The sequence below is a fragment of the Balaenoptera acutorostrata genome, chromosome 4 (assembly GCF_949987535.1).
Source record: "Balaenoptera acutorostrata chromosome 4, mBalAcu1.1, whole genome shotgun sequence".
Lineage (NCBI taxonomy): Eukaryota > Metazoa > Chordata > Mammalia > Artiodactyla > Balaenopteridae > Balaenoptera > Balaenoptera acutorostrata.
Window position 1 is genome coordinate 72248530 of NC_080067.1, and position 27749 is coordinate 72276278.

General features: G+C 38.5%; 1 protein-coding gene across 1 annotated transcript in view; it reads left to right on the forward strand.

The window, feature by feature from the left end:
- TPRG1 (tumor protein p63 regulated 1) overlaps window positions 1–27749 on the forward strand; it is a 111271-nt gene that overhangs the window by 24768 nt on the left and 58754 nt on the right. Inside the window, 1 exon segment of the mRNA XM_007195223.1 lies at window positions 13189–13365. Coding sequence (XP_007195285.1) covers window positions 13189–13365 — 177 coding nt within the window.

Consider the following 27749-nt stretch of genomic DNA (forward strand, 5'->3'; position numbering starts at 1 on the left):
CAACCACTTAATTAAACACATTGCTTTTCTCTATAAATTCCTCCATGGCAACAGCCTCATCCAGATAGCTAATGGTCCCTAAGTAACCTGAATTACAGGATAGTGAGGACATTTAGATACTACAGTCACAAACGTACTTGGAAGTGTTTGTTTTCCCAAGACTGCTATGAGTTAAGGAGGGGTCAGGAAGAGCCAAGTGGTGAAAAAAGGTCTAATGAAGCTAAATGCCCAGCTCCATCACTTATTAGCTATGTGACCTTGGTATGTAAGTCTCTTACATCCTCTTGGCCTCAGTTTTATCATTTATAAAATGGCTATGTAAAGAGGGATATTAATTTAAGAATTAAATTATTTAAAATATATACAATGCTTATACCAATTTTTGCCACATAGTATGTGCCACCTAAGTGTTTGCTTTTATAATGATAATAACTATTATTATTATTAATAATATTCACCCATTTATACAACCATTTATGTGTTTACTGAGCTCCTTACATAAGCCAGACTCTGCCCTAAATGACGAAAATACAGAAACAAGTAAGACAAAATTTCTCTCTTCAAGGAACTCTCAGTCTTGCGGGGAAGGAGGACATGTAAAGGAAGTCACAGCATAATATGATACTTGCTGATACACAGTCCTACAAATTATTCTGTGAGAGCTCAGAACTCAGTGTGTCTGCATTGTAGACATAGGTCAAGGGGATATCCAGGATTAAGGGAGGAAGAGAAATTTCCAAATAAGATATTATGGGAAAGAACATCTCAGGAAGAGGGAAGAATCTGTGCAGAGTAACTGAGACAGGATCAGGGAACCACAGACAGTTCTCTGTGGCTGGATTAGTGAGCAAGAGTCAGAGAACTAGAAAGAAGTTGGAAAGGCAGAAGGGAGCCAGAAAGGAAAGAATTTTGAACGCCAGGCTAAGGAGCATGGATCAAATTTTTTTCTTGAGTCACAAATTGGAGATCCATAAGCCATTTCCACCCTGCTAAGTATTTTTCAAAATTTGAATTTGAATGTTTTTAGTTAAGGTATGTGCTTCCAGTTTGCCAACACCTTGTCACTTCCCATTGTCTTACACTGGCCCCACTTCATTCCCTGATGCAGTGGTGTGTGCTCGGCTCTCCCACTCATGATGGCCAGCTGTGTGCATCTCTTCCAATTCCAGGTCCAGTGACCTCACCTTGGGATCTTGAAATCAGTCATGACAGGAGAATTTATACCAAGGAAATAAAATCAGGGCATCATCATTATCATTATTGTTACTTTAGAATGTGTTTACCATTTACAGCACACCACTGCCTTTATGTTTCCTTCATGACCACTATATAGGCATTTCTGTCTTGAGTTAAATAGCGTGTTGACATTATTAGAAAGGCAATAGATTCTGGAAATAATTGCCCAATAATTTAAACTTAGTCTTGATTATTTAGGGGACTGCCAATGTGTGGTTTATTAAAGAAAACAAATAAGACCTCAACCTTAATATTGAGGCTATCAACACATTTAGGTCACTACAGCTGTTATACAGACAACTATTATAGTCTCTTATGAATAAATGTGCTGCCTGATACACAAAGAGGAAATTGTCTCCACTCTATTGGGTCCCTAGGTTATCCCAAAATGCCTTGTTGTAGGGAAAGTAGGTTGGGTTTGTGAAGAGTAATCAATGTGAAGAGAAAAGAGCCTCTGCTTCCACTAGTATGTTCAATAGAAAGAACTACCAAGTTTAAGAATTGCTGTGGCTTCTGAAATGCTGTGCTATGTGAATTAGTAAAAATGTAATCTTCTGAGCAAGGAAAATTACCAGGGAAATTGAGAGGAAACTGTATAATGATGAAAGGGTCAATCCTTTCATCCAAGAAGACAGAGAAATCTTATATGTGTATGCACCAAATAATAGAGCTGCAAAATTTTTGAAATGAAACTGATAGAACTGAAAGGAGAAATAGACAAATCCATGATTACAGTCGGAGACTTCAAGACCATTCTTTCAATAATTGTTATTAAAAAATGGGCAAAAATTCAGCAAGGATTTAGAAGAACTTAACAACACTATGACCCAATCAGCATTTATAGAACACTCCACCAAGTAGCAGCAGAATACATGTTCTTTTCAAACACCCACAGAACATATACCAAGACCCACCATATCTTGCACTACAAAGCAAACCTCACCAAATTTAAAAGAATTGAAATCATACAGGGTATGTTCTCTGATTACAGTGGAATCAAACAAGAAATCAATAATAGAAAGATAGCAGAAAAATACTAAATGTTTGGAAACAGAACAACATACTTCTAAATATGGGTAGATAATCCTGAGGTCAAAGAGAGAGTTTCAAAGAAATTTAAAAGTTCATTGAATGGAATGCAAATAAAGATAAAACATATCCATAGCTGTGTGGGATACAGCTGAAGCAGTCCCGAGAAAGAAATTTATAGCATTAAAGGAAAAGTGCTCAAATCAGTTGAAGAAACATCCTAAGTCAATAGTATAAGCTTCAGCTTCAAGAAATTACAAAAAGGAGAACAAACCCAAAGCTGAGAAGGAAAGAAGTAATAAAGATAAAAGTAGAAGTTAATAAAAAACAAAAACAATAGGAAAAATTAAAGAAGCAAAAAGCTGGTTCTCTGAAAATTTCAATAAAGTTGACAAACTGCTAGCAAGGATGACCCAAAAAAAAAAAAAGTCATAAATTACGAATATTAGGAATAAAACAGGGGGTATCACACAGACCTGACAAACACCAGAGAGATAATGAGGAATTATAGCCAACAACTCTACACACATAAATTTGACAACTTAGCTGAAATGAACCCTTTCCTCAATACACACACCCAAGATGAAATAGATAATTTAAGTAGCCTTATAACAATTAGGAAATTAAATTTGTAATTAAAACCTTCCCCAAAAGAAATATCTAGGCCTGGATGGTTCCACTGTAGGATTCTATTAAGCGTTTAGAGAAGAATGAACACCAATTTACATAATCTTTTCCAGAAAATAGAAGAGAAAGGAATACTTCCCAGCTCATTCTATGAAGCCAGTATTAACTTGATACTAAATCCAGACAAAGACAGTACAAAAATAAAACTACAGACCAATAACCCTCATGAATATAGATTTAAAAATTCTTAACAAAACATTGGCAAGTAGAATTCAACAATATAAAAAAATAATTATATACCATGACCAAGTGGGGTTTATTCCAGGGATGCAAGGCTAGTTCAATATTAGAAAATTAATCAATGTAATCCACCATATTAAGAGGCTAAAGAAGAAAAATCATATGATCAGATCAATAGATGCAGAAAAAGCATTTGACAAAATTCAACGTACCCATTCATGACAAAAAACCCTCAGAAAATAACAGAGAGGAACCTTTTCAGTTTGATAAAGAACATCTACATAAAACCTATAATTAACATCATGCTGTTGGGAAAAGACAATGTTTTCCCCCTAAAATTGGGAACAAGGCAGGTGTCCACTCTCACTACCAATATTCAACATACTCCTGGAGGTTCTAGACAGTGTAACAAGGCAAGAAAAGTAAATAAAATGCATACAGGTCAAACAGGAAGGAATAAAAACTGTTCCTAATTGTAGATGGCGTGATAGTCTATGTAGAAAATTCCAAGGAATCTACCAAAAAGTTTCCAGAACTATTTAGATGAGTTTAGCAAGTTTCCAGGGTACATGATAAACATACAAAAAATATTTTAGTAATAATTAAAAAAAATCAAAAAATCAATTATATTTCTATACACTAGCATTGAGGAGGTAAAAACAAAAATATAATAACATTTATAATCACTCAAAAAAAGAAAAATATTTAAGTGTAAATCTAACAAAATATGTATAGGACTTACACACTGAAAGCTACAAACTGCTGATGAAAGAAAGAAAGATCTAAATCCCATGTTCATAGATTGGAAGAATCAATATAGTAAAGATGTCAATTTTCCACAAATTTGACATACAGGTTAAACATAATTCCTTTCAATCTCAGCAAGATTTTTGTAGGTATGGACAAAACTATTCTAAAAATTTTTTTTCAGTTTGCCTGTTTTATTTTATTTTTTTAATATTTATTTATTTATTTATTTATGGTTGCATTGGGTCTTCGTTGCTGCACGCGGGCTTTCTCTAGTTGTGGTGCACATGCTTCTCACTGCGGTGGCTTCTCTTGTTGTGGAGCATGGGCTCTAGGTGCGAGGGCTTCAGTAGTTGTGGCATGCAGTGTCAGTAGTTGTGGTTCGTGGGCTCTAGAGTGCAGGCTCAGTAGTTGTGGCACAAGGGCTTAGTTGCTCCGTGGCATGTGGGATCTTCCCGGACCAGGGCTCAAACCCGTGTCCCCTGCATTGGCAGGCGGACTCTTAACCACTGTACCACCAGGGAACTCACTATTCTAAAATTTTTATGGAAAGACAAAGGAATTAGAATAGTTAAAACAATTCTAAAAAAGAATAAAGTGTTTCTCACTGGCAAATCCTATTTTCTACTATATAACTTCAGCCCCTGGCCAGAGCTGATAGGACAAATGGGGGCTAATCAGTTAGCTGATGTGAGACTCAGAAAGACAACTCAGAGGAATGATTTGGGCTAACAGAATCCCTTATCTTGAGAGTCTGAACTGGGAGATTTAGGACAACAGAAGCCAGTTAGCTACGAGAGCAGATTCTGCAAATTCATGTATAGTCAGGACTAAGGAAACAATAAGGTCATAGGCAAGGTGGAATTAAAGAGCAGCAAACACTGGCAGTAAGCACAAGGAGCACATCAGTCGAGAGGAAACAGATGAGATGCATAGAGGGATACACAGACATCATGAGAGAGACAGCCCCTAGAGAGTAAATTTAATTCCTTGTGACTTTCTAGGTTTCCTAAATCCCAACTGTGCTATGGTTCCTGTTTGTAGATTTCTGTGGGATTCCTCAGAGTATTTTTATAACACATCTCCTCTTCTTGGACTTGCCTGATGTGGGCTGTGTCTCCTGTACCCAAGGAGATGTAACTAACACAGTACAGTAAGCAAATATCTCTCCCACTTAAAAGAATAAAACAAGGGAGGTGGCAAGATGTGAGCATTTGTTGTATCTCATCCCTCTGTTCTTCCCTCTTGTTGCCTCCTCAAAATTAGTCCTTGTTCTCCTGCCGCTTCTTTGGCTTCTGATCAAGTGAATCCCCTAAAGTGAATTTGGGGGAGGCAGGGAGGAGAGAGCCCCTCGGGGATGGGCCTCTTGTTAGTGCCTGGTGTGCCCAGTAGCTATGCAACAGCTATTCAGTTGTTTTGTGAGAAAGAGAGAAGGATGGGGTGTGCCCAGAGTCTTCTCTTTTGTGTAGCTTTTAAAATATCCTCTTACTGATGGTACTGTGGTAGAGAGAGGCCAAATGCCTGCTGCACAGGGAAGGTAAGTGGGAGAAGCAGCTAGATGGAATGTATATGGCCTGGGCTGGGGGTGTCAGAAGCGCTGGATTCTCACCATGGCTCTGTCAGTGGTACTAGATGCACGTCACTTTATTAAGACTTGGTTCCTCCACCTGTGAAGTGGGGATAATAGCCATTTAATGTGAAAACATTCTCAAATTGCAAAGAAATTGTGGTTATTTCAGATTTGGCTTCTGCTTAAATCTCCTTCCACTCTCCTCCTTGTTTCTTTTGCTTTGGTCATGCTGGCTTCCTTGCTGTTTCATAAAACGTGATGGATCCCATCTTGCGGACTTTGTTTTCCAGGGGTAAAATTGACCATTGTTTTTTTCTGCACTCAACTGGAGCAATATGAAATGTCATGGTAGGACTTCTCTTACTCAGGCAAAACGTGTTCTGTGGATACAAAAGTGGATGTTTCCAGGTTCATCCTTGTCCATATTTTATGGGGACACTTTGCCCTATAGTGAGTGGTACATGTTAAAGACGTGTTGGAGAAATGAATAAATATTCCTGAGGCCTTTTTAGTGTACCTCCAGAGAATTATCCGTACTTTGCAACTTGTGCTTTTCCAACACTGAGATCTTCACCATACAGCAGGAAATGAAAAGCTGATAAGAGAGTCTTCTTTAAAGACATCAAATAGACACCTAGGGTTCCTTTTCCTCAGCCCTGTGGGCAATGGGCTGGGAATCCAGACACCTGACTCTGTGGACTTGTGTTATCATTATCCAGTCTCATCATACCCATTAACTCTTCCTTAGGTGATTTCACCTCACTTCTTAGAGAACTGTGTATTCCTTAAGAGTTGAATGCTTTTCTCAGTATTCCCAGTAGCTAAGCGCAGGGCCAGTTACATGGCTGGCTGCATGGGGTAGTGGGAAAAAAATGAACCACAGGAAGTCAAGTCAGGGGAAGGGAACAGGGAAGGTTTGTGGACATCGGGTTTTTATTAGAATACTGTGTTTACTTGGAGGGTCCCCTATACACATTGGACAGGCCCAGGGAGAGATTAACCAAATGACTGAAAGAATTGCATGTGGGTTATTTAGCTAAAGGTTTTATAAGACTTCACTTAACTCAGGGGGAGGCAAATTGCTTTGCTTCAATGCCATGCATTTTTCATCTGTTTGTGTTTGAATTGCAAACCCAAACTGGATTCTCTTCAGGACCTGGAACCCAGTGGGTGCTCAGGGAATATGTGTGGAATGAATGATTCAGTGTTTTTCTCCTGAGTTGCTGATTCCTGGCTAGCCAAGAAGCTGCTTCCTCTTTCAAGGGCTGATTATTCTAAGAGGCTAGAGGGGCACAGGAAAGAAGATTGATTTGTAAATCAGGTATAATCACTCTATTCAATATCAGGGACGATGTCTTAGTGGTGTGTGCGTGTGTGTGTGTGTGTGTGTGTGTGTGTGTGTATGCGTGTGCATGTGCATGCATGTGTGTGCATATTTGGGGGAATCATATTAGAAGAAAATATTTGGGGGAGAAAAATCATTTCCAAACCGTAAACTGACTTGACATGGCCTTAAAAGAGCAACTGAGGGTATTGTTAGGAGTAGGGCTGGGGCGACTGGCAAAGCATCTGGGATGGTTTGAGTAATGGGGTGGGGGTCCTGGAAACTTGCTCAGATGGGTCCCACCTGTCATTGCTGGTTCGCTCTTGCCCTCTGCTGGCCAAACTGTTGTAGTACCAGGAAACTGCAAATCTGGAGCAACTAGGTTCCCTGTTTCCACCAGGAGGTCTAGGCCCCTTCCCCATCAAAGAGGGGAAATGCAGCTAGTGCTGAGGAACAGCAGTGGTAGGAGAATGTAGCAGATTCTCTGCCAGGAGAGACAGGCTCTCATCACTGTGGGGATGAGTCTTATGATTCTAATTTTTTATTCCATGCTCTGTTCCTTTACTAATACCTTGCTCTCTCTTTGGCTCTGTGCTGGGCACAGTGAGGGGACCCAGATATGGCTCAGTCACTGTCTCTACACCATAGGGTCTTCCATCATGTGTGTGGGGAATGAAAGGACAAGTACAGAAAATTGTGACTAAGGCCACAACTGAAACCTTGATAAAGGCTGTGTGTATTTAAAGGAAAGAGAGATGGTATCTACTTGGGGGCGAGGGAGGTGAGGGGAAGTTGCCATTAAACAGATAGCATTTAAGCTGGGAGCCTGAAGGTTAGGTGATTTTTTTATTTAAAAAATATCCCTTTTAATATTACCCAGCCATAAAAAAGAATGAATTCACGCCATTTGCAGCAACATGGGTGGACCTAGAGATTGTCATACTAAGCAAGCAAAGACAAATATCATATGATATAACTTATATGTGAAATCTAAAAAAAATAAAAGATACAAATGAACTTATTTACAAAACAGAAATAGACTCACAGACATAGAAAACAAACTTATGGTTACCAAAGGGGATAGTGGGAAGGGGATAAATTAGGAGTTTGGGGTTAAAATACACACACTACCATATATAAAATGAATAGCCCACAGGGACCTGCTGTATGGTTCAGGGGACTATACTCAATATCTTTTGGTAACCTATGAAGGAGGAGAATGTAAAAAAAGAATATATATATTTATATATGCATGTATGGCTGAATCACTTTGCTGTATACCTGAAACTAGCACAACATTGTAAATCAACTGTATTTCAATAAAAATTTTAAAAGATATATCTCTTTTATCATAAAAGTAGAAAGTTTATCATAAAAAAATAAACTTTGGCTAACAAAAGCATGAGAACAAATGAAAGTCACTTGAAATCCCACCACTCAGATACAATCAGTGTTAACATTTTGATCTATATATTTTGCTGTTGTTACAAAATTGGAAGTACACTGAAGGTACCATTTTGTATCCTGCTCTTTCTCACTCTTTTGGTATGAACATTTTCCCAATGTTACTGTTTTTTGTTTTTTTTTTTTTTGAAAATGTACTATTTTACGGGGGAGTATTTCAATGGGTACAATTGAGGATAGGATTCTTCAAACAGCATGAGGCAAAGCATACAGGTTGCACTGCACAAGAATTGTTAATTCTTCACCAATTCATTTCAGAAATATTTTTTGGACACCTACTACCGTGGCGACACAATGCTAAGAACTGACTCTCTCTTTGTGATGTTTACAGTATAGGAGAGAAGACTGACATGAATTAGGTAATCACAGAAATAACTATAAAATTGCATCTGGGAGAAGTGCTGTGAAGGAGAGATGTGAAGTTCTATGAAAGTATATATTAGAAAGAAGAGAAGTAGTCATGGAGGTCTGGGAAAGCTTTCCAGAGTAAGGAGTAATTGAGCTCAGCACTATAGGAGTTAGTTAAGTAAAGAAGATCAGGAAGAACATGACCGGCAGAGGGAACAGCACGTGCAAAGTCCCTTCAGCAGGAGTGGGCGTAGTGAGTCCAAGAAACTGAAAGAAGATCAAAGAGAAGGGAGTGCAGAGGCCTGAAATGTCGTTGAAGAAATAAGTAAGGCCTGACCCTACAGAGCCTCTTAGACCGGGTGAAAATTGTCATTTCTTGTAAGAGCTATGGGGAACTGTTGAAGTGTTTGAAGCCAGGGTTGGGAGGTAAAGGACAGACAGATTTGGTTTTATTTATTTATTTACTTTTGGCTGTTTTGGGTCTTCGTTGCTGCGTGCGGGCTTTCTCTAGTTGCAGAGAGCGGGGGCTACTCTTCGTTGCGGTGCGCGGGCTTCTCATTGAGGTGGCTTCTCTTGTTGTGGAGCACGGGCTCTAGGTGTGTGGGCTCCAGTAGTTGCAGCACATGGGCTCAGTAGTTGTGGCTCATGGGCTCTAGAACGCAGGCTCAGTAGTTGTGGTGCACGGGCTTAGTTGCTCTGCGGCATGTGGGATCTTCCTGGACCAGGGCTCAAACCCATGTCCCCCGCATTGGCAGGTACATTCCTAACCACTGCGCCACCAGGGAAGCCCCAGATTTGTTTTTAAAAAGGTCTACCTCATTGCAGTATGGTATGAGGCTGGGAGGGAACTAAAGTGTATGTAGATAAACCAGGTCCAGGTGGCTAGTGGCCCAAGCCCAATGAGAAGGGGACTGCAAGAGTCCAGGCAGGAGATGTGGGAAGACTGGATTAAGATAGTGAAAGTCGAGATGGAGAGAAGTGGATGGTTTTGAGAGATGTCTGGGGAGTAGAATGTTTAGGACTTGGCATGTGAGGTGAAGAAATAGGATGCGTCCCGAAAGACTCCTAAGTCTCTAGTATACATAACCAGATGGAAGAAGGGTTTTCCCCCAAGATAGGAACACTGGAAGGGGTCAAAGTTTGGAGGGGACAGTCATAGGTGTTTGCTTTGTTTCCCAGAGAGAACAATTTCAGGAGTGGTATAGATCATCACATCAGCTCCTTCCAGAGATAGCTCTTACCACACTTGCACACCACACTGAAGGGTCCTCTATTTGGGGGTGAGTGGTCCCATGGAGGAAGCCAACACTATGCCTGGATTTGCTGTCTCCATACTTATTTCAGGGCCTTGAACTACTGCTTGCTAGGTGTAAAGCATTGGGCACGTCATTTTAAGGGTCTCTGGACCTTAGCTTCTTATCTTTAAAATGAGGGTAATAGCTTTTAGTCCAAAAGATTGTTGGGAGGATTAAACAAAAGCATTGATATTCAAGAGCTCTGTGAATGTCCGTGGACTGCACAAACACAATATGTTATTGTTATTCCTACTCCTATATTTGTTCTGAATATTACCGCCAAACTTATATTAATATTAGGAATATAAAATTCAATGTTTTCTCCAAGAGTTCTCTGGGAAGTAAGGTGTGATTGAAGTCTAAATAAATAAATATACCACCCAGAAGCCAGAGATGGTGGCCCCAAACTATGTATAAGCCTGTGTGTTTACTTGGATTCAGACTTCTCCAACACGTAAATTATGCAGAGTCTGTGTTGCAGCAGAGCACTCCGTTCCTAAAAAGAATTCTCTCTCTCTCTTTTTTTTTTTCCTGAATCCATCCTTTACCTTTTAAAATAAAACTCATTATGGAGTGCTGACATTTTCAGTAAAACCATTAAACTAAAATCTGAGGATTTTTTTTAGACTAAAAACAAGTCTGGTTTATTAGGCGGCAGCTTATAACTTGCTGCTAAGTAGATACAATCTATTTAGAGAAATTTATGTAGATATCTGATAAAACATTTCAGAATCCTCGTCTCTTTCTGACTAAGACGGAGAATGTTAAACAGATTATCAAGAATTCTTTCCTTCTCTTGGTGGAGTAGAAGTTGGGTATTGCAGCATTGTTAGAGTGGATGGAGACCAGAGGACCAAGATTTAAACCAAATCTCTTGACCCTACATCACTAACACTACTACCACATTCTAGCTGAGTGACTTTCTTCAAAGGGTGGTGCGGAGATGTAGAGCTAATACTTGTACATGCATAATGGCAGGCATATAATAAGGCATGATCTCATCTTTCTTTCCTTCCTTCTATTTCTCCCTATTTCTTCCTCCTTCATCTCCCTTTTTCTCTCCTTCATGTCTCCTCCTGTTCCTCTTCCTATTGATTAAACTTTTAATTTTGTCCCGCTTGTCTTTAGACTACATTGAGGAATGGCATATATTGGGGTTACCCAAAGTCACTTAGTCACTTAGGTCCCTGACAATGATAGTAACAGCTCATTTACATACCACCGATTGAGAATCATGTCCCTTAATCCTCTCCCTAAACTTAGGAGATGAGTACTGCCTCCATTTCACAGATAAGGAACGTAAGCTACAGACAGGCTCAATAGCCAATCTTACAGAGTTAGTTAGCTGGAAGTTTTCACCCCCATACTCTCCCAACCCAAAGGCCTCCAAAATGATTATGATTGACACTCCTTTACCACTCAACAGATATTTATTTAGAGCAGGCTATTTGACAGGAACAGAGTAAATAGCCCCGCAGGCACAGTCACAGCCCTCATGGAACACACACACACACAGACACAGACACACACACACACACACACACACACACATAGGGATGATCCTCAGACAACACTCACGGGCATTGCCCTACCCTCTGTACTTTGGTGTCCATTCTGATTTGTCAGTGTTCACGTGGTACCAGTTACTAAACTTTTAACATATCATTCCTTCTTACAAACTATGAGAGGTGCTGAAAATGGAAAAGGATCAGAAAGCTTTGAGAAAATGTAATAGGGGGACAAGTTTATATAGGAGTTTAAGAAATCTTCTTTGAATGAGGCATTTGAACCATGACTTGAACAATGAGTTTTCTCAGCCTGCTATGAGATGGTGCTGGGCAGAGGCCAGACCATACAGGGACCTGTAGTCCATGTTATGTAACTTGGATTTGATTCTGAAATCAAAAAGATGTCATTTAATAGAGTGAACAGGGGAGGAACATCGTTCCTTTTGTATCTGAAGAATAGCACTCTGGTTACTATGTGAGAATGGATGGGAGCAGGGTGCCCAGTCCCAATCTTTACATTAGATGGATTCTGTGTAGTGGGGATTCAGATATGAATCAGTCACAAATCATCCTTTTCTGTCTCTTCGGGAAGACAAAACATGTACTGAAACAGTTATCATACAAGTCATGCAGTGCTATATACAAAGGCTGTGGCCGACAGACAACAAAAGCGTTGAGAGTGAGAAGAATTTCAGACCATGCTCACTTTCTTTTAACCAGAAGCCATTGCTTCTGTATCTCTCTGTTCTCTCTGTTGGAGAGATTCTTAACTCTCAGAATTTTCCATGCATACCCTGAAAGGCTCTCAAATCTGAAGCAAATCAATTCAGTAAACACTTATCCAGTGTCTGCTTTGTCTTTGGTTTGTAAGAATCTCACTTCACTTGTTTCACTGTATTTCTACCATAAGAAAATGATAGAATGAGCTTGAAATAGTGATGGCTTGGGTGGAGGTCACTGGACCTATATTCAAGTCTCCATTTTATCTTCAGTCAGCAATGCGACCTTTGGAGATTAGAATAAACTAATGCCTAGTGAGTCATCCAGATTGAGTTAGACCAAAGATTATTTTTGGTGTGCTTTGAGGAAGATGTGCTCCATGAAGGTTTTCTAGAGAACTGGGAAGACATGGAGGAGCATGAATTAGTTGACTGCCAACATGATACAGTCTTGCTATTCCCCTAATGGATCCTGTCAAGGCTAATCATCTCTGAGCTCTGTGGCCATAAAACCTCTCCCTGTGGACTTCCCTGGTGGTGCAGTGGTTAAGAATCCACCTGCCAATGCAGGGAACACAGGTTCGAGCCCTGGTCCAGGAAGATCCCACATGCCATGGAGCAACTAAGCCCGTGCGCCACAACTACTGAGCCTGTGTTCTAGAGCCCACGAGACACAACTACTGAGCCTGCGTGCCGCAACTACTGAAGCCCGCGTGCCGCAACTACTGAAGCCCGTGTGTCTAGAGCCCGTGCTCCGCAACAAAGAGTAGCCCCGCTCGCCGCAACTAGAGAAAGCCCGCGCGCAGCAACCAAGACTAAACACAGCCAAAAAAACCAAAAAACAAAAAAAAATCCCCAACAAACAAAACAAAACTTTCCCTGTGATCCTCCACCTCCCTCCTCCCTTAGTCATGGGGCTGGAATGAGAGAGAAGGGATGGCATTCTTCAGCTTCTCTTTCTTCCGAGGTGATCAAACCTCATTATTTTCTGTGTCAGTAGATATGTTTCAGACAATTCCATTATTTTCAACTTGGAAAGATTATGTAAACGACTTTTCTTCTGTGTGGTGTTTTTTTACAGGATAGACCGCTGGAACAATGAGAAGGAGAGGATTTTGCTGGTCACAGACAGGACTCTCTTGATCTGCAAATACGACTTCATCATGCTCAGCTGTGTGCAGTTGCAATGGATTCCCCTGAGTGCTGTCTATCGCATCTGCCTGGGCAAGTTTTCCTTCCCTACAATGTCACTGGACAAGTGAGTATGATGTCTTAGACTCGGGAAAGTGGTGCAGTGGGTGTGGGGCAGGCAGGGGAAACAATCACCAAGTTCAGTTCAGTGCTGTAAGCTGGGAGAATCCAGGGGAGAACAGTGACACTGTAGCCGAATTCATCAAACAATCCTTGAGTTTCCACTCTACGTCAGACACCAGGGATACAATTTTAAGTACATTTGTACTTTAATATGAGTACCTGACAAGTCAGTGGTTGAATGTAAAGTGGAAAGAGCTGTGGGGACATGGAGGAAACGGTTTTAACCTAATTTCTGTGGCAGAGATCAGAGAAGCTTTCCTGTAGAAGCGCTTGAGCCAATATTTGACATGGGGTAGGAGTCAGCCGAAGAAAAACAAAAGCTTAAGAACATTGCAAGCAGAAGGAAGAGAGAGCAACCAAAGGAATGAAGGTGGGAAAAAGTTCTGTAGAGTAAACACCATACAGTACCACTCCCATCTGTGGGGTAAGTCTGAATACCCCCCTGTCTCCTCAGGGTGCTGTCACCTGCAAGACACCCAGCACTTTTAATTAAGGCAGTCTGGTTCTAGACACCTTGGTGCCTTTATTCGTGACATTTTAACCCGTGGCTTCTAGCCCCAAGCAACTGACCATTTCTACCCTTCCTGGCTGTACAATGTTCCTGCAACTTTTTCTACAAGGGTAATGCCTTCCACGTAGGGTCAACCAGCTCTGAAACATTCCAGGGAGAGGTGCAGCCAAATACACCAGTGTGGCTTTATAACAGCAACCGCTGGAGGGCCTTGTTCTTGGGGTCCTGCTGCCATCCTCACCCCCAGCAGCTGTCAATTGCCTTTGGGAATTGAAATTATTCTACAAAGCTTAATGAACAGAACCCAAGATGGCTAATAGGACTTCTTGAAAGAAGTCTCTTTGGGATCTTTCCTGGAAGCTTAGTGGAGGAGGGGACATCACCTCTCTCGGAGAGGTTGACAGTTACCAAGAGACCTGATGAGGTCTATAGAGGAGGGTTGCTGAACTGAGCAAATTCTTGTTATGGTCTCAGGAGGAACTGACTTTCTTCAACATTTTAAATCTAAGCCGGAGGACAGCTGCCTTCCTCTGAACCTCTGAATGTGAACTCTGCCTGTGGAACTGTGAGCTCTTTGAGGGCAGGTACCTTTTGTTGTTGTCATTCTTTAAGCACCTGGCTGAAAAATCTTTCTAAAATACTGAAAAAAGTATAGGCCGATCAAGTGATTGGGTTTCCTTACATAAAGCATGTCATATCAGAAAACTATTTCCTATTTGCTCTTTTCATGGATGCTAGAAATGATTGATTTAGTTTACTGACTTTTTGAACTGGTGGATTTTTCAATAATATAGGCACGTGGTAAACATCTATTTAAATATCGCAAAAAATTATTTACTGTCAGGATATCTCTCCTAACCCAGACTTTCAGTTTTCCAGAATTATTTTCATAGGTGATAGTTAGCAGTTTCATGTGTTTTATTCTTTTTTTTTTTGAGAAATAATCTGCAAATATATAAGAATAAAGATGTCTTTGTATGAATATGTGTGGATTTACACATATTTGTAATATTGATATACACATACATTTATCACAAATTATTTTACCCAGCGGGTACACATACCATAAAATGTCCTGCCTCAAGCTATTTTACCCAAAAATATACCTTGGAGACTTTATTATGTAATCATGGAAAGATTAACTTCAGTCTTTTTAATAGTGCAGAATATTCCATTTCAAGTCTAATCTATTTATCCAGCCCCTCATTCATGGATATTTATTTTTATCTTTTCTACTACAAACAAAGCTGCTATAAATATCCTTGTCTACAGGACTTTGGGCATATGTGCAAATGTATCTGTAATGTAAATTTCTGCAAGTGGAATTATTAAGTCAAAAGTCATGTGAATTTCAACTGACAGCTACTGCCAAATTGCCTTCTAAACAGGTGATGCCAGTTCATGCTCCCTCAATGTGTGAGTCCTTTTTCACACACTCTCACCAATATCGTGTGTTATGAAACTCTTCTTCTTTGCCAGGGAAATAAAGAAAGATGTCTTATTTTTGTTCTAATTTCCATCACTAGAATTTGAAGGAAGTTGAGGGTGTTTTTCTTAGGTTAGAAAGTAATTTTATTTCTTTTTCTGTGAACTGCCTATTTTTGATCATAGCCCATATTTTTTTCTATTGAGATATTGATTTTTCTCTCACTGATTTGTAAGAGCTCCTTATATATCAAAGAACTTGGTCCTGTTTCTGCCATATATATTGCAAATATTTTTTTTTCCCATTTGTCATATCTCTTTTAACTTTATAATGCTATGTTTTACTGTCTTTGAGTTTTAGGTTGTCAAATGTATCAATCTTTCAAGACTTCTGAGTTTATTTCTTTTTGAGAAAGGTTTTCTCCACACTGAAATTATAAAATATATTTCCACGTTTTCTTCTAAAGTTTTTACAATTTATTTTAAAAAATAGTTAAATTTATGTTTCATCTGGAATTTACTTTAAGTTAGAAAAAAGATAAGCAATCAGCTTAATTTTTTTAACCAGATGGCAGGCTAGATTTCTCAACATCATTTATTCAATGCTCCCCTTTATCAATATATATTTTACCATGTGTATTTGTGTTTATTTCTGGATTATCCATTCATCTGTTTACTAGAGTACAAAATGGTTTTAATTATTATAACATTTTATTACATTTTAATATCTGGTAGAGTTACTCCCCTCTTATTAATTTTTTAAAAGAATTTATTTATTTATGCATACTTATTTTTCCATCAGCTTGCCTAATTAAAAAAAATCCTATTGTTAATAGGATTTTCAAATATTAAATCAACCTTTCGGTCTTAAAATAAACACATTTATTCATGGTGTATTATCTTTTCTATACATTGTTGAATTCAGCTTACTAATGTTTTATTAAAGAGTTTTGTGTCTATGTTCATGAGAATATTAGTCTATTATTTTCATTCTTTGGTAATATCTTTGCCAGGTATTTGTGTTATGCCGACCTCATAAAACAAGTTGGATAGTGTTCCCTTCTCTTTTATTTTCTAAAAGATTTTGTGTATAATTGGTGTTATCTCTTCCTTGAATGTTTGATAGAACTTACAAAGGAAATTTTCTGGGCTTGAGATTTCTTTGTGGGATAGTTTTAGATAATAAAGTTAATTTGTTTTATAAATATTGAGTTACTCGTATTTTTTTCTTCTGTGTTAATTTTGGTAAATTATATTTTTCAAGGAATTTGTTGTTTAAGTTGTTTTATTTGAAAGCATATAGTTGTTAATATTCCATTATTATCCATTTAATGTCTTCTTTCTTGATTTTCGTGATCTGCATTCTCTTTATTTTTTCTGTTGATGAACCTATTGATTTTTTTTTTTTTTTGGTTTTAACAAGAACATGCTTTTCACTTTGCCAATTTTCATGATTGTCTAATTCTATCTAGTTGATTTCTACTATTTTCTTTATTTTTTTCTTTCTTCTACTTACTTTTTGGTTTACTTCTCTTTTTCTTTTTTTAACTTCTTAATGTGGAACCTGAGGGCATTGATATTAGGACTTTCTTTGTTTCTAACGTGAGCATTTAAATCTATAAATTTCCTTCTACACACTGCTTTCACTACATCTCACAGATTTTGGTATATTGTGTTTATACTATCATCCAGTTAGAAAGATTTTCTAATTTTCCTTGTGATTTCTTCTTCGACCCATGGATACTTTAGAAAGTGTACTGGAAAATTTCCAAATATTTTGAGTTTTCCTAGATATTTTAACATTACTGAGTTTTAATTTAGAGAATATACTGTCTTTGACTTTAATCCTTGTAAATATATTGAGAGATTTTTATTGACTCAACTATATAGTACATCTTTCTGAATGTATCATGTGCATTTGAAAAGAATTTTGTGTTTAGTTTTCTATAGATATCAATTAGTTCATTGAGTTTGATAATGTTGTTTAGATTATTTATGGGTTTACTGATTTTTGTCTAGTTTTTTTTTTTTTTATGGGTTACTGAGAGGGGAAAGTTAAAATCTGCTATTATTGTGGGATTTTCTCTTGTCTCTTTAATTTTATTATTTTTTGCTTCATGTATTTTGAAAGTCTATGTTAGATGCACACACATTCATGATTGGTATGTCGTTTTGATGAATTGAGCCTTTTTTCATTATGAAATGTTACTTTTTATCTCTGGCAATACTCTGTCTAGAAGTCTATTTTGTATCTCATATTATTATAGCCACTCTATCATTTTTATACTTATTTTTGCATAGTATATATTTTTTCATCCATTTACTATCTCTCTTTGTATTCAAAGTGCACTTCTTGTAGAGATTAATAATTGGGTCATACTTTTAATCTGTTCTGATCATCTCTGCCTTTTAATTAGAGTGTTTAGCTCCTTTTGTAATTTAGTAATTTTGATATGATTGAAGTTAAGGATACCTATTACTTGTTTTCTCTTTCCCCCTTCTATTTTTTATTTCTTTGTACTTTTTTCAACCTTCTTTGTAAGTATATAAATATTCTTCATAATTATATATATAATTACATATATATAATTCTCCATAATTATATATTGGGTTGGCCAGAAAGTTCGTTTGGGTTTTTCCATAAGATCTTACAGAAAAACCTGAACGAACTTTTTGGCCAACCCAATACAACATATATAAGCTTTTTAGCTATAACATTTTACATAATTTTGTAGTTGCTTTAGGCAGATTTTTCCAACTTCAGCACTATTTACACTTTGATCAGGATCATTCTTTGGCGTGGGAATCTGTTCTGAGCACTGTTGGATGTTTAACAGCAACACTGGCCTCTACCCAGTGGGTGTTAATAGCACTGTGCCTCTGTGTTATGACAATCAAAAATATCCCCAGACATTGCAAAACGTGCCCTGGGGGTAAAATCACTCTGAATTGAGAACCACTGTTCTAGAAATTATAATATAAATACTTTTCACCATGCACTTATAGTTAATAATATAACACTACACTTAATATTATAGCACTACACTTAAAACATAGAAACCTTGTAAATACATTGTTCTAAGAATGTAAATGTTGGAAATGGCATGATAAAGTTAGTGTAGTCACAGGAGGAAACAAGAATGAGACTTTGAAGGAAGAAGTTTATTATACTCACAAGTCCCAGAAAGGGAGTCACCATATGCCATGTAGGGCCATAAGGGAAGACACAATGTCCATCAAGAGGCAGAAGGGCAGGAGCTGGGGGACAACTTAGGCCATGATATTTATTAGAGTTTCCACAGGAAAGGCAAGGCAGGGCAGGGTAAACAGTTTATGATTGGCCAGTATGAATAATTTTGATAGACTTTAAACTGCAGGTGGTTCCTTGTTGCCCGGTACCTGGTCCTTGGCTAAGGCAAAAGAATATTGCCTTATGGGAAGTATGGGCCAGATAGAGGAGGTATGCCTCTGGATTGTTTCATTTGCATATCAAAGTCCATGTGTTGGGACTTTTGCTATCTCTAAGAGTTGGCTACCCCTAAGAGGGGCAGTCTCTTCCCTGCCAGAAAGATGTCAGAACATTATAATACACAGAAAATTAAAATATATGTATATAATATATATATAGCTCCATTTACATCCCCTCCTCACTGCCTTTTACATTGCAGTTGTCATGCATATTACTTTCATGTGCATTTTAAACCCTACAAGATAACATTATAAATTTTGCTTTAAGAAATCTTATGTATTTCAAAGAAATTAGAAAATAAAGTTATCTTTTATATGCACATGTTTTCATTTCTGATGCTCTTCGTTTGTTCCAGAAGATTCAAGTTTCTCTTTGAGGTCATATTCCTTACACATGAAAAATTACTTTTTAGCATTCCTTGTAGTGTAATCTACTATGATAAAATTTCTTATTTTTTATTTTGGGAGAGGTCTTTAGCCTTTATTCTTAAAGAATATTTTCTCTAGTTAGAGAATTCTGACTTGACATTTTTTTCTTTCAGCATTCGCAAGATGTTGTTCCACTGTTTTCTGGCCTCCATAATTTCTGAAGAGAAGTCCACAGTCTTTTGAACTGCTATTCCTCTGTGTATTCTCTAGCTGCTTTCAAATGTTACCTTTATCTTAGTTTTCAGAAGTTTGACTAAAATGTGCCTACTCCCTTGAGTTCTGCTATTAATTTCTAGTTTTAATATTACACTGTGTTTAGAAAATGTCTTCTATACTATTTCTACTCCTTGGGATTTACTGAATATTTTTACATTTCAATTGTTAATTTATATCAACATTTCATAAATACTTGAATGTGCAGTCTCTGCTTTCTTTGTATGGAATTCGATAAATGGTACTTAGATACATTATCATTATGTTCTTTGTGTCTTGTTTGTCTTTGCCTATTTTTCACTAATTAAGTTTTTTTCGCTACTTGATCTCTCATAGACTGGGAGAGGAGAATTAAATTTTCCTTAACTACTATGCTTTTTTTTTTTCTTTACTTTGTGACTTAACATTATGAATGTTCGTATTGTCTTGTTTGATGTAGGAACATTTATAGATGTTGAATCCTTATTTTAGATTATAATGTTTTTCATTATAAAGTTTATCTCCTTTAATGTCTTCCTTGCTTTTGGTCTTGTCTGCTGAATATTGCAAACCTTATGTCCTTTTTATTTGAATTTTCTTCGTATATTTCTGCCTGTTTTTTAGTGTAAACTTTTGGGGTTTCTTTATTTTTTGATGTGTTCTTGTATGCAGCATATGATTGAATTTTACTTTGTGATCCAACCTGAGGGTCTTTTCTTTTAATTGGTAAGATTAACCTATTTATACATATTAATATGACAGTTACAGTCTTAGTTCTGCCATCTTGATTTTTGTATTATTGCATTTTTCTAAATATATTACCGTATTTTCTATATTTCCTTTGTTTTCCATTGAGCGTATTTTTCTTTAAGCAAGAAAGTTTAGAGTCTTTTTCTACTAGTGACTATAAGTGTAATTTATAGTAATCTTAATTCTATCTTTTTTGAATATTATCTATTTACTTCCTAAGATAAACTCATTTACATTAACAACCCACTTTTTCATCTTCTTTATCACTCATTTTTTAAAGTTGCTTATAATTATTGTTATTAGTTATATCATGGTTATTTATTTAAAGAATATGCTTCCACTTGATACACCATCTTCAGCAGTGTATCTTAAAGCTCCATTGTGAAACATAAGAAATCTACATATTCATACTATTCTCACATTCCCTCATCCTTCACCTCCCTTCTTTCATTAGTTTTACCAGACAAATTTCATTTTTTATGGCTTGTTTTATTTGATTTCCCATGAGGCACCTAGTTATTACCATAGAGAGTTGGTGTAATTCTGGGCCTCCTAATTAACTTGTGTGGCTTTATTCAGATTTTCATCCTGGGGTTAGAGTAAGAAAGCCTGTCCCAGCAGCTAGCATGCTGTTAAAAATTAAAATGCTTATACTGGGCCCCCTGGGTGTAGGAACATAGTGTGATGAAGGGGTGGTTTTTAAAGTTCTGCTCAGTTTTTTTTTAGCAAACCTCTATAGTAGAGTTCTGGACTGGGGATAGAGTCTTGGATTTCAGTCCTAATTTTACAACTGTTAACTTTGTTTCCTCATCTTTCAAAAGGTCATTCATACTGTCATTCTGTTTCATTAATAGTCTTATTGTACAGCTCTAATGAGATAATTTGAAAGAACTTTGTAATATGCCTTATAGATATCAGGTGTTAACAAGTTCTGATTCTCTCCCAGATAAAAGCTTTTGTTAACATGGAACTAAGTAGATTAATTTGATTTTTATCTTTATTTCCAAGTCAGTTAGCCCTTCTTGGTTGGGCATTAAGTCACCATTATAAGTCAGAGTTCAGGCAGCAGCAGGCAGGGAAAGGAGGAAGAGACAAGGGAAACTTACCTGCTAAATAATCATAAACTGAATCCAGAGGAAAGCCTGAATAGAGTGAGCAAATTCCCTTGTTATAAGAAAATGCAGTAACTTAACATTAGCACCTGCTGACTGCAGAAGGTAATGCTGACACTGTTTACCAAGAGCTTTTACCTCCCTCGTGCCATTTGACCTTCAACAGCAAGAATAAATAGTATGGACTAACTACATTTTAGAGATGAGAGAAGTGAGACCGAGAGGGGTCCAGGGATTCATGCACCATCAGCTATTTAGTATTAGAGTTGGGCTTCGAAATCAATTCTTCTAACTTCCTGTCCAGTGTTCTTTTCTTTTAATAAATAATATTTTATTTCCTTTTCTTCTCCCTCCCCTCCCCTCTCCTCCCCTCCCCTCCTTGTCCCTTCCTTTCCCTTCCCTCCCCTCTTTCTCTCTCTATGATCTTGCTTCTGTTTTTTCATCCTCTGTCCTCTCCTTTCCTCCTCTCTGTCCCTCTGGGTGAAGATAACCTCTCCTGTTAATGTAGCTTCTGCTTCTCTTAAGAAGCTGTGAAGAGGACTATTGGAACTTAGCAGAACATGTGCCAGTGTATCCCACGTATTGGCACTTACAAAACAGAGTTGTTCTGTTTTATTCACTGTTTTGCCTTTGGCTTAATATGAAGTGAGAGTGTGATGGGAAGAGACAACTACAGGCTATGGATCATTTATCTGTGAGATGAAGGAAGATTCTCTTTGGATTGGAACATTCACCAGACACAATACCAGGAAATGGTAAAAGGTCTGGTTTATCTTACAGAGTAACTAGCTTAACTAGTTGCTAGTACACAGCCTTTGTTATTGTTCCTTATCTGAGATGAGAACCCTATATCTTATTTCTATCATAATTGGATTCATGCCCAGATTTTAATTAAAATTTAATTTTCATAATCCTGTTGTGTCTATAACCTCCCAGAAAAGTGGAGGAGGGAGAGGAAGACTCTGTTTCTTTGAGATTAACCATTAGGTTAAAGCTATAACCAATTTTAACCACAGCAATTTTCTTACTGCTTGAATTTGGACAATTCATTTTAATTCCTGGGCTCTCAATTTCCGATCTATAAAATGTCAATAATAAAAATCCCTGTCAGGCCTAACTCCATAGGTCATTATAGATTTAAATAATTGATATAAAAGTATTTTGTAAGTTGTAAGGTGTTAAAATAATTGGTACTTAAAGAGTTCTAAAAATCCGTATTTACTTGCTAATGCTCCCATTTTTAAAAATATGCCCACAAGAGATAATGATGAGGAAACTGAGTGGTCAAGTGACTTGTATGTAATCAAACAGATACATGATGGTGGGTTCTGGAACATGAGATCCTCTGATTTCAAATCCTCCCTTTGTCATGCACCTAGTTCCTACTGGTCCTCAAATGCATTGTAATTTTTGAGGGTAAATGGGCCCCATTTCATGACCTCTGTTCCTATCTGAAGCCTGTAATCAGGAGGTAGAGTATAGATACTTTAGAGCTTAGAGAGCAGCTTCTGAAGTCAGGCTGCCTGGGAGCCAATCCTAGATCTGCTTCTGGGTGACCTAGAGCAAGTCACACAACAATCTGTGCCTCGGTCTCTTCACTTGGAAACTGGAGAGGGTAATAGTATCTATCTCAGTCCATGTTGAGGATTAAATGAGATAATACATATAAAATATTTAGAAAAATATCTGGTATGTAATAAACACTTGAAGGATGTAAGCTTCTATAATAGGTTTGGGAGAAAGACACTGATTGAGGATTCAGGGATCTGGGTCCTGATCTACTTTCTTAATCAGGAAAGTCTCCTCCCCTGGCTGAATTTCAGTTTCCTCACTTATAAAATCTCTGAATTTTGTTTTGAAGTATAATGTCTGGGATGCCCTCCTCTTTCATGCCTTCCTCCTGCTGATACTAAGTCAACAGGGGGCAACTCCTAGCATTTACAATGTTGTGTTAGTTTCAGGTGTACAGCAAAGTGATTCAGTCATTCATATATATATATATATATATATATATATATATATATATATACATGTACACACATACATATATATTCTTTTTCAGATTCTTTTCCCTTATAGGTTATTACAAAATACTGAATATAGTTCCCTGTGCTATACGGTAGGTCCTTGTTGCTTACCTTTTTATACATAGTAGTGTGTATATGTTAATCCCAAATTCCTAATTTATCCCTAAATCTCTAAAAAATTTTTCCTTTTTTAATTTTTTTTTTTTGGTCTTGAAATCCTATGCTTTTGTGGTACTCTATTTATGTAGCAATTTTCCCAAGTCATTCATCTTAGCGGGCTGAATGATTTTACCTAATCAATTACTCCTGTGAAAAATGTCTAAGGTTTTCTGCTGGAAAATATTGTTGCTGTCACATTGATATGCCAACAAAAGCTGAGTGGGGAGGTCAGGCCTAGAAATGCCTTCCTGCAAGAGTAGGCATTACACATTTATCCCTCCATGCCATTTAAAATTTGCATTCTGCAAAATATAAGGGATAGCAATGCTGCAGGAGGGAAGCTCGGAAATTGCTTGAGGTGGTCACCCCTCATCCTGTCTGTAGAGACGCTGGTGAAAGCAGGGGCTAGGAGCTGCCCCTGTTGACTTAGTATCAGCAGGAGGAAGGCATGAGAGAGGAGGGCATCCCAGACATTAACCCATCACCTCAACCTTGCTCCCTGAGATCCAAAGGCCAACGAGCTGCTCCGCGTCCCCAGAGTTCTAATTTGGCATATGTTTGTCAGATGAGAGCTTCAAAGGGCCTCTCCTCTGCTCTGGGTGAAACCAGCTCATGGCCCAGGCTGATTCTGCTGGCTTTGCGTCTGTCAGTGACGCCTAATCACTGTTATAAAGTGTGGTTCTGCGGAACGCCTTGTAAAATATTTTCCTATTGCTCCAGCCACATCTCCTGTCTAGACAATCTAATTATGAGCGTGGAGCAAACAGCTGAAGTGTTTGCCGCCCCCAAGGGTTGCCTAACTCCAGGAGTGGCGGTGGAAGGAGAGGGGATAGGGTGTGGATAGCATTGGTTACTTCTTGTTGACCAGAAAATTGAGTGCTCCAAAGGAATCCAACTAACTTTTAATTAAAAAGAAATGATCTGGTGGAAGCTGGCATTTTGTTGTTTTTCCAAACTCACTGGAGGATTAAAGGTAGCGATTCATTTCCCTCCAATCACATCTTTTTCTTGGCTTCAAAGGTGGTTTGTGGTCTCTTTGCTTAAAAAAAAAAAAAAAAAGCCACTGACTTAGTCATCTGCCCTCCCAGCAGCATTCTGAAAATAAAAAGCGGCTCCCTAAATGTATGTTCTTTCAAAGTAGTAACTCGATTACATTCACTGAGTCCTTCCTGAGCTCTGGCCACGTGGCAGGCATGATGATGACAAGGTAATGAGACCTGGATTCTGTCCCCAGGATATTTACGGTCTCATGGGAAGACAGACACATATGAGCTAAAGCTTTAACCAGGCTTTGATTACTGCTCCAGTGGAAAGCCAACAGTGCCATGGGCACAGGAGAGGGAGAGAGAATTTCTCCTGGGAGATATGGGAAGGTCTTAGGGAGGAGGTGGAATCTGAGCAGGTCTTTGTAGGATGAGCGGAATTTGGGCAGAGAGATAGTGAGGAGTAGTTCAGGCATAAGCAGACAAATGCCCAACTAGTGTGAGCCTGCCAGTTCTGTGGGGCTGGGTCCCAGCTGTTGAGAAGGCATGGTGGAAGCTTTTGAATGGTTTTGGATAATTATATGAGGTGCTTATTTTTATTTTTTAAAATTTTTATTGGAGTATAGTTGACTTACAATGTTGTGTTAGTTTCAGGTGTACAGCAAAATGAATCAGTTATACATATACATATATCCACTTTTTTTTTTTTTTTAAGATTCTTTTCCCGTATAGGCCATTATGGAGTATTGAGTGGAGTTCCCTCTGCTATACAGCATGTTCTTATTAGTCATCTATTTTATGTATAGTAGTGTGTATATTGTCAGTCCCAATCTGCCAATTTATCCCTCCCCCCCCATCCCCTGGTAACCATAAGTTTGTTTTCTACATCTGTGACTCTACTTCTGTTTTGTAAATAAGTTCATTTGTACCCTTTTTTTAGATTCCACATATAAGCGATATCATATGATATTTGTAATATGAAGTGTTTAGGTTTTAGTCATCTTAGGATCTGAGACGTTGAAGGTTTTAGGGGAGGAGCTAAAACAATTGACATTTTTCTTTGGGAAGATAAGGGGGGGCAACAATATAAGAGTTGGTTTGGAGGAAACAGATACTGGAGAAAGGGACAGGCTAAGGGAGAGATTCTCAGATTCTCTGAGGGTAGAGTTGGGAAATTGTAATAATCTGAACTGGGTCAGTGGATGAGAAAAGGAGACCATGGATGTGAGAAGACTTGGCTGCAGTAGAAGCTCTGGCACGTCATGACCGAATCGGGTATTCTTTGTATGAGAGGGGGAGTGGGGGAAGGAGCTGTGAGCCTACAAGTGGAAGACGCTCATCATGCTTATTATTTGGGGGCCTGCTTGGCTAGGGGAAAAGTCGATGGTTGGAATAAACTATTCACGCCACTGACATTTGCCGAGCATTTGCCATTACCAGGTGCTGGGCTGGGCACTGTGATGCCATTGTGCTAAAGAGAGAATTTCTGCCCTCACGGAGTTCACAGTCAAGGGGACAGTCAAATTATCATACCAATAAGTATAAAATTACAACACTGAAAGTGCTTTGAAGAAGAGCTATATGCGGTATGTGAATTATAGATTGCTAAGTAACTACTTACTTCAAAACTTGGTAGCATAAAATAAAAATCATTTATTATTTCTCTGTTTCTGGGTCAGGACTGTGGGTGTGGCTTAGCTGAGTCCAGTGGTTCAGGTCACTGGGGCTGTGACATCTCAAGCTCACTCATGTGGTTGTCAGCAGGCTCAAGTCCTTGATGGCCAGAGAGATCGGTTCCTGCTGTGTGAGACTTTCTCTAAGACTACTGACAACATGGCTGCTGGCCTCCCTCACAAGGAACAAGGGAGGGAGTGAGAGGGAAAGAGAGAGATTAAGCAAGACAGAAGCCACAGTCTTTAGGTAACCTAATCCTGGAAGGGACAGCTTATCACCTGCGCCATGTTCTATTCACTGGAGGCAAGTCGCTAAATCCAGCTTACACTCAAGGGGTGGATGCCACACGAGGCCATGCATGTCAGGAGGTAGACACTGGAGGCTGTGGGACAGGTAGCCTACTGCATGAGGGCGATCAGAGCACTTATTACAGGATTTAGACCTAAATCGGAGGGTGAAGATGAAGGAAGATTTCTCTGAAGAAGGGCTTCTGGAACTCGGACTGAAAGAATGAGTAGGTGTTGACAAGGTGAAGGGAGTTATGGAGAGTGGTCCAGGGAGAGAGAAGAGTTTGCATAAAGGAGGGAGAGAACCTGGCACATCTGAGGAACTAAAAACAGGCCAACATGAGGGCCCAAGGGACACGGATGTAGAGATGAGTTTTATATTTAGATGTTGATGAGCTATGGCTTTGGGAAGAATTAGAGTAATTCAGCTTGTATCTATCACTTGCATTGGCATTCCCTAGAGGGAAGGGGTTCACAGGTAAAAGTAGTTTGAAAGCCCTTGCTCTAAACTGTAGGACCGTTTCTGGAACTGCTGGAAAATGGGTCTGATTCAGTGTATAAAATGAATCAAATTGCCCACTTATCTCTTAGGATAATTACTTATTGTGTAATGCGATAATGTTCATAAATCACCCTGGGCTTCTTGGGGAAAGGTATATAAACACAAGGCTTTATCAGTGATGATGGAAACAGATTTGGGGGATTAAAATCAGATGTGCACCTTGATGCTATGGCATTTTACTCCCTACTAAGAGACCTGGGAAGTTCATGTGAGTTCTTGAGGAGGGTTTCACGTTAAGAAATCGAGGCAGCAAGGTGTTGGGAGGTGGTTGGAATGGGTGTAGGCGTGGAGAGGCAGGGTGGGGGCTGAGGAGGTCTATCTTTTTAGCTATTCGCTCTGTTATTGAAGGGCACTAGCTTTCGTCAATCCAAGTCAAATGAATGTGACTACTTAGAAATGCACCATGGAGATTCTCCTGGGCTGGGAATAAGAAAATCTGAATTTTTATCCCTATTGTGTCTTCAGTGTTCTGTGTGTCCTTGAAAGAAAGTTGTTTCCCCTCTCAGAGCCTTGCTCTACCCCCATGTAACATGAAAGGGATGAAATTAGACAATCTTTAAGGTCTCTGCCATCTTGTGGACCAATGATTTTATAACCTTCTTTCCACCATGGCTCTTGTGAAATGAGAACAATAAGAACTCCTTGTCAGCAGTCAAGGAATATTGTGACCAATGACAGTTTTTGTTTTGGGAAAGTGTTTAACATTGGTGGCAGAACTTGAACTTTTGTGCATTCATTCTACAGACACC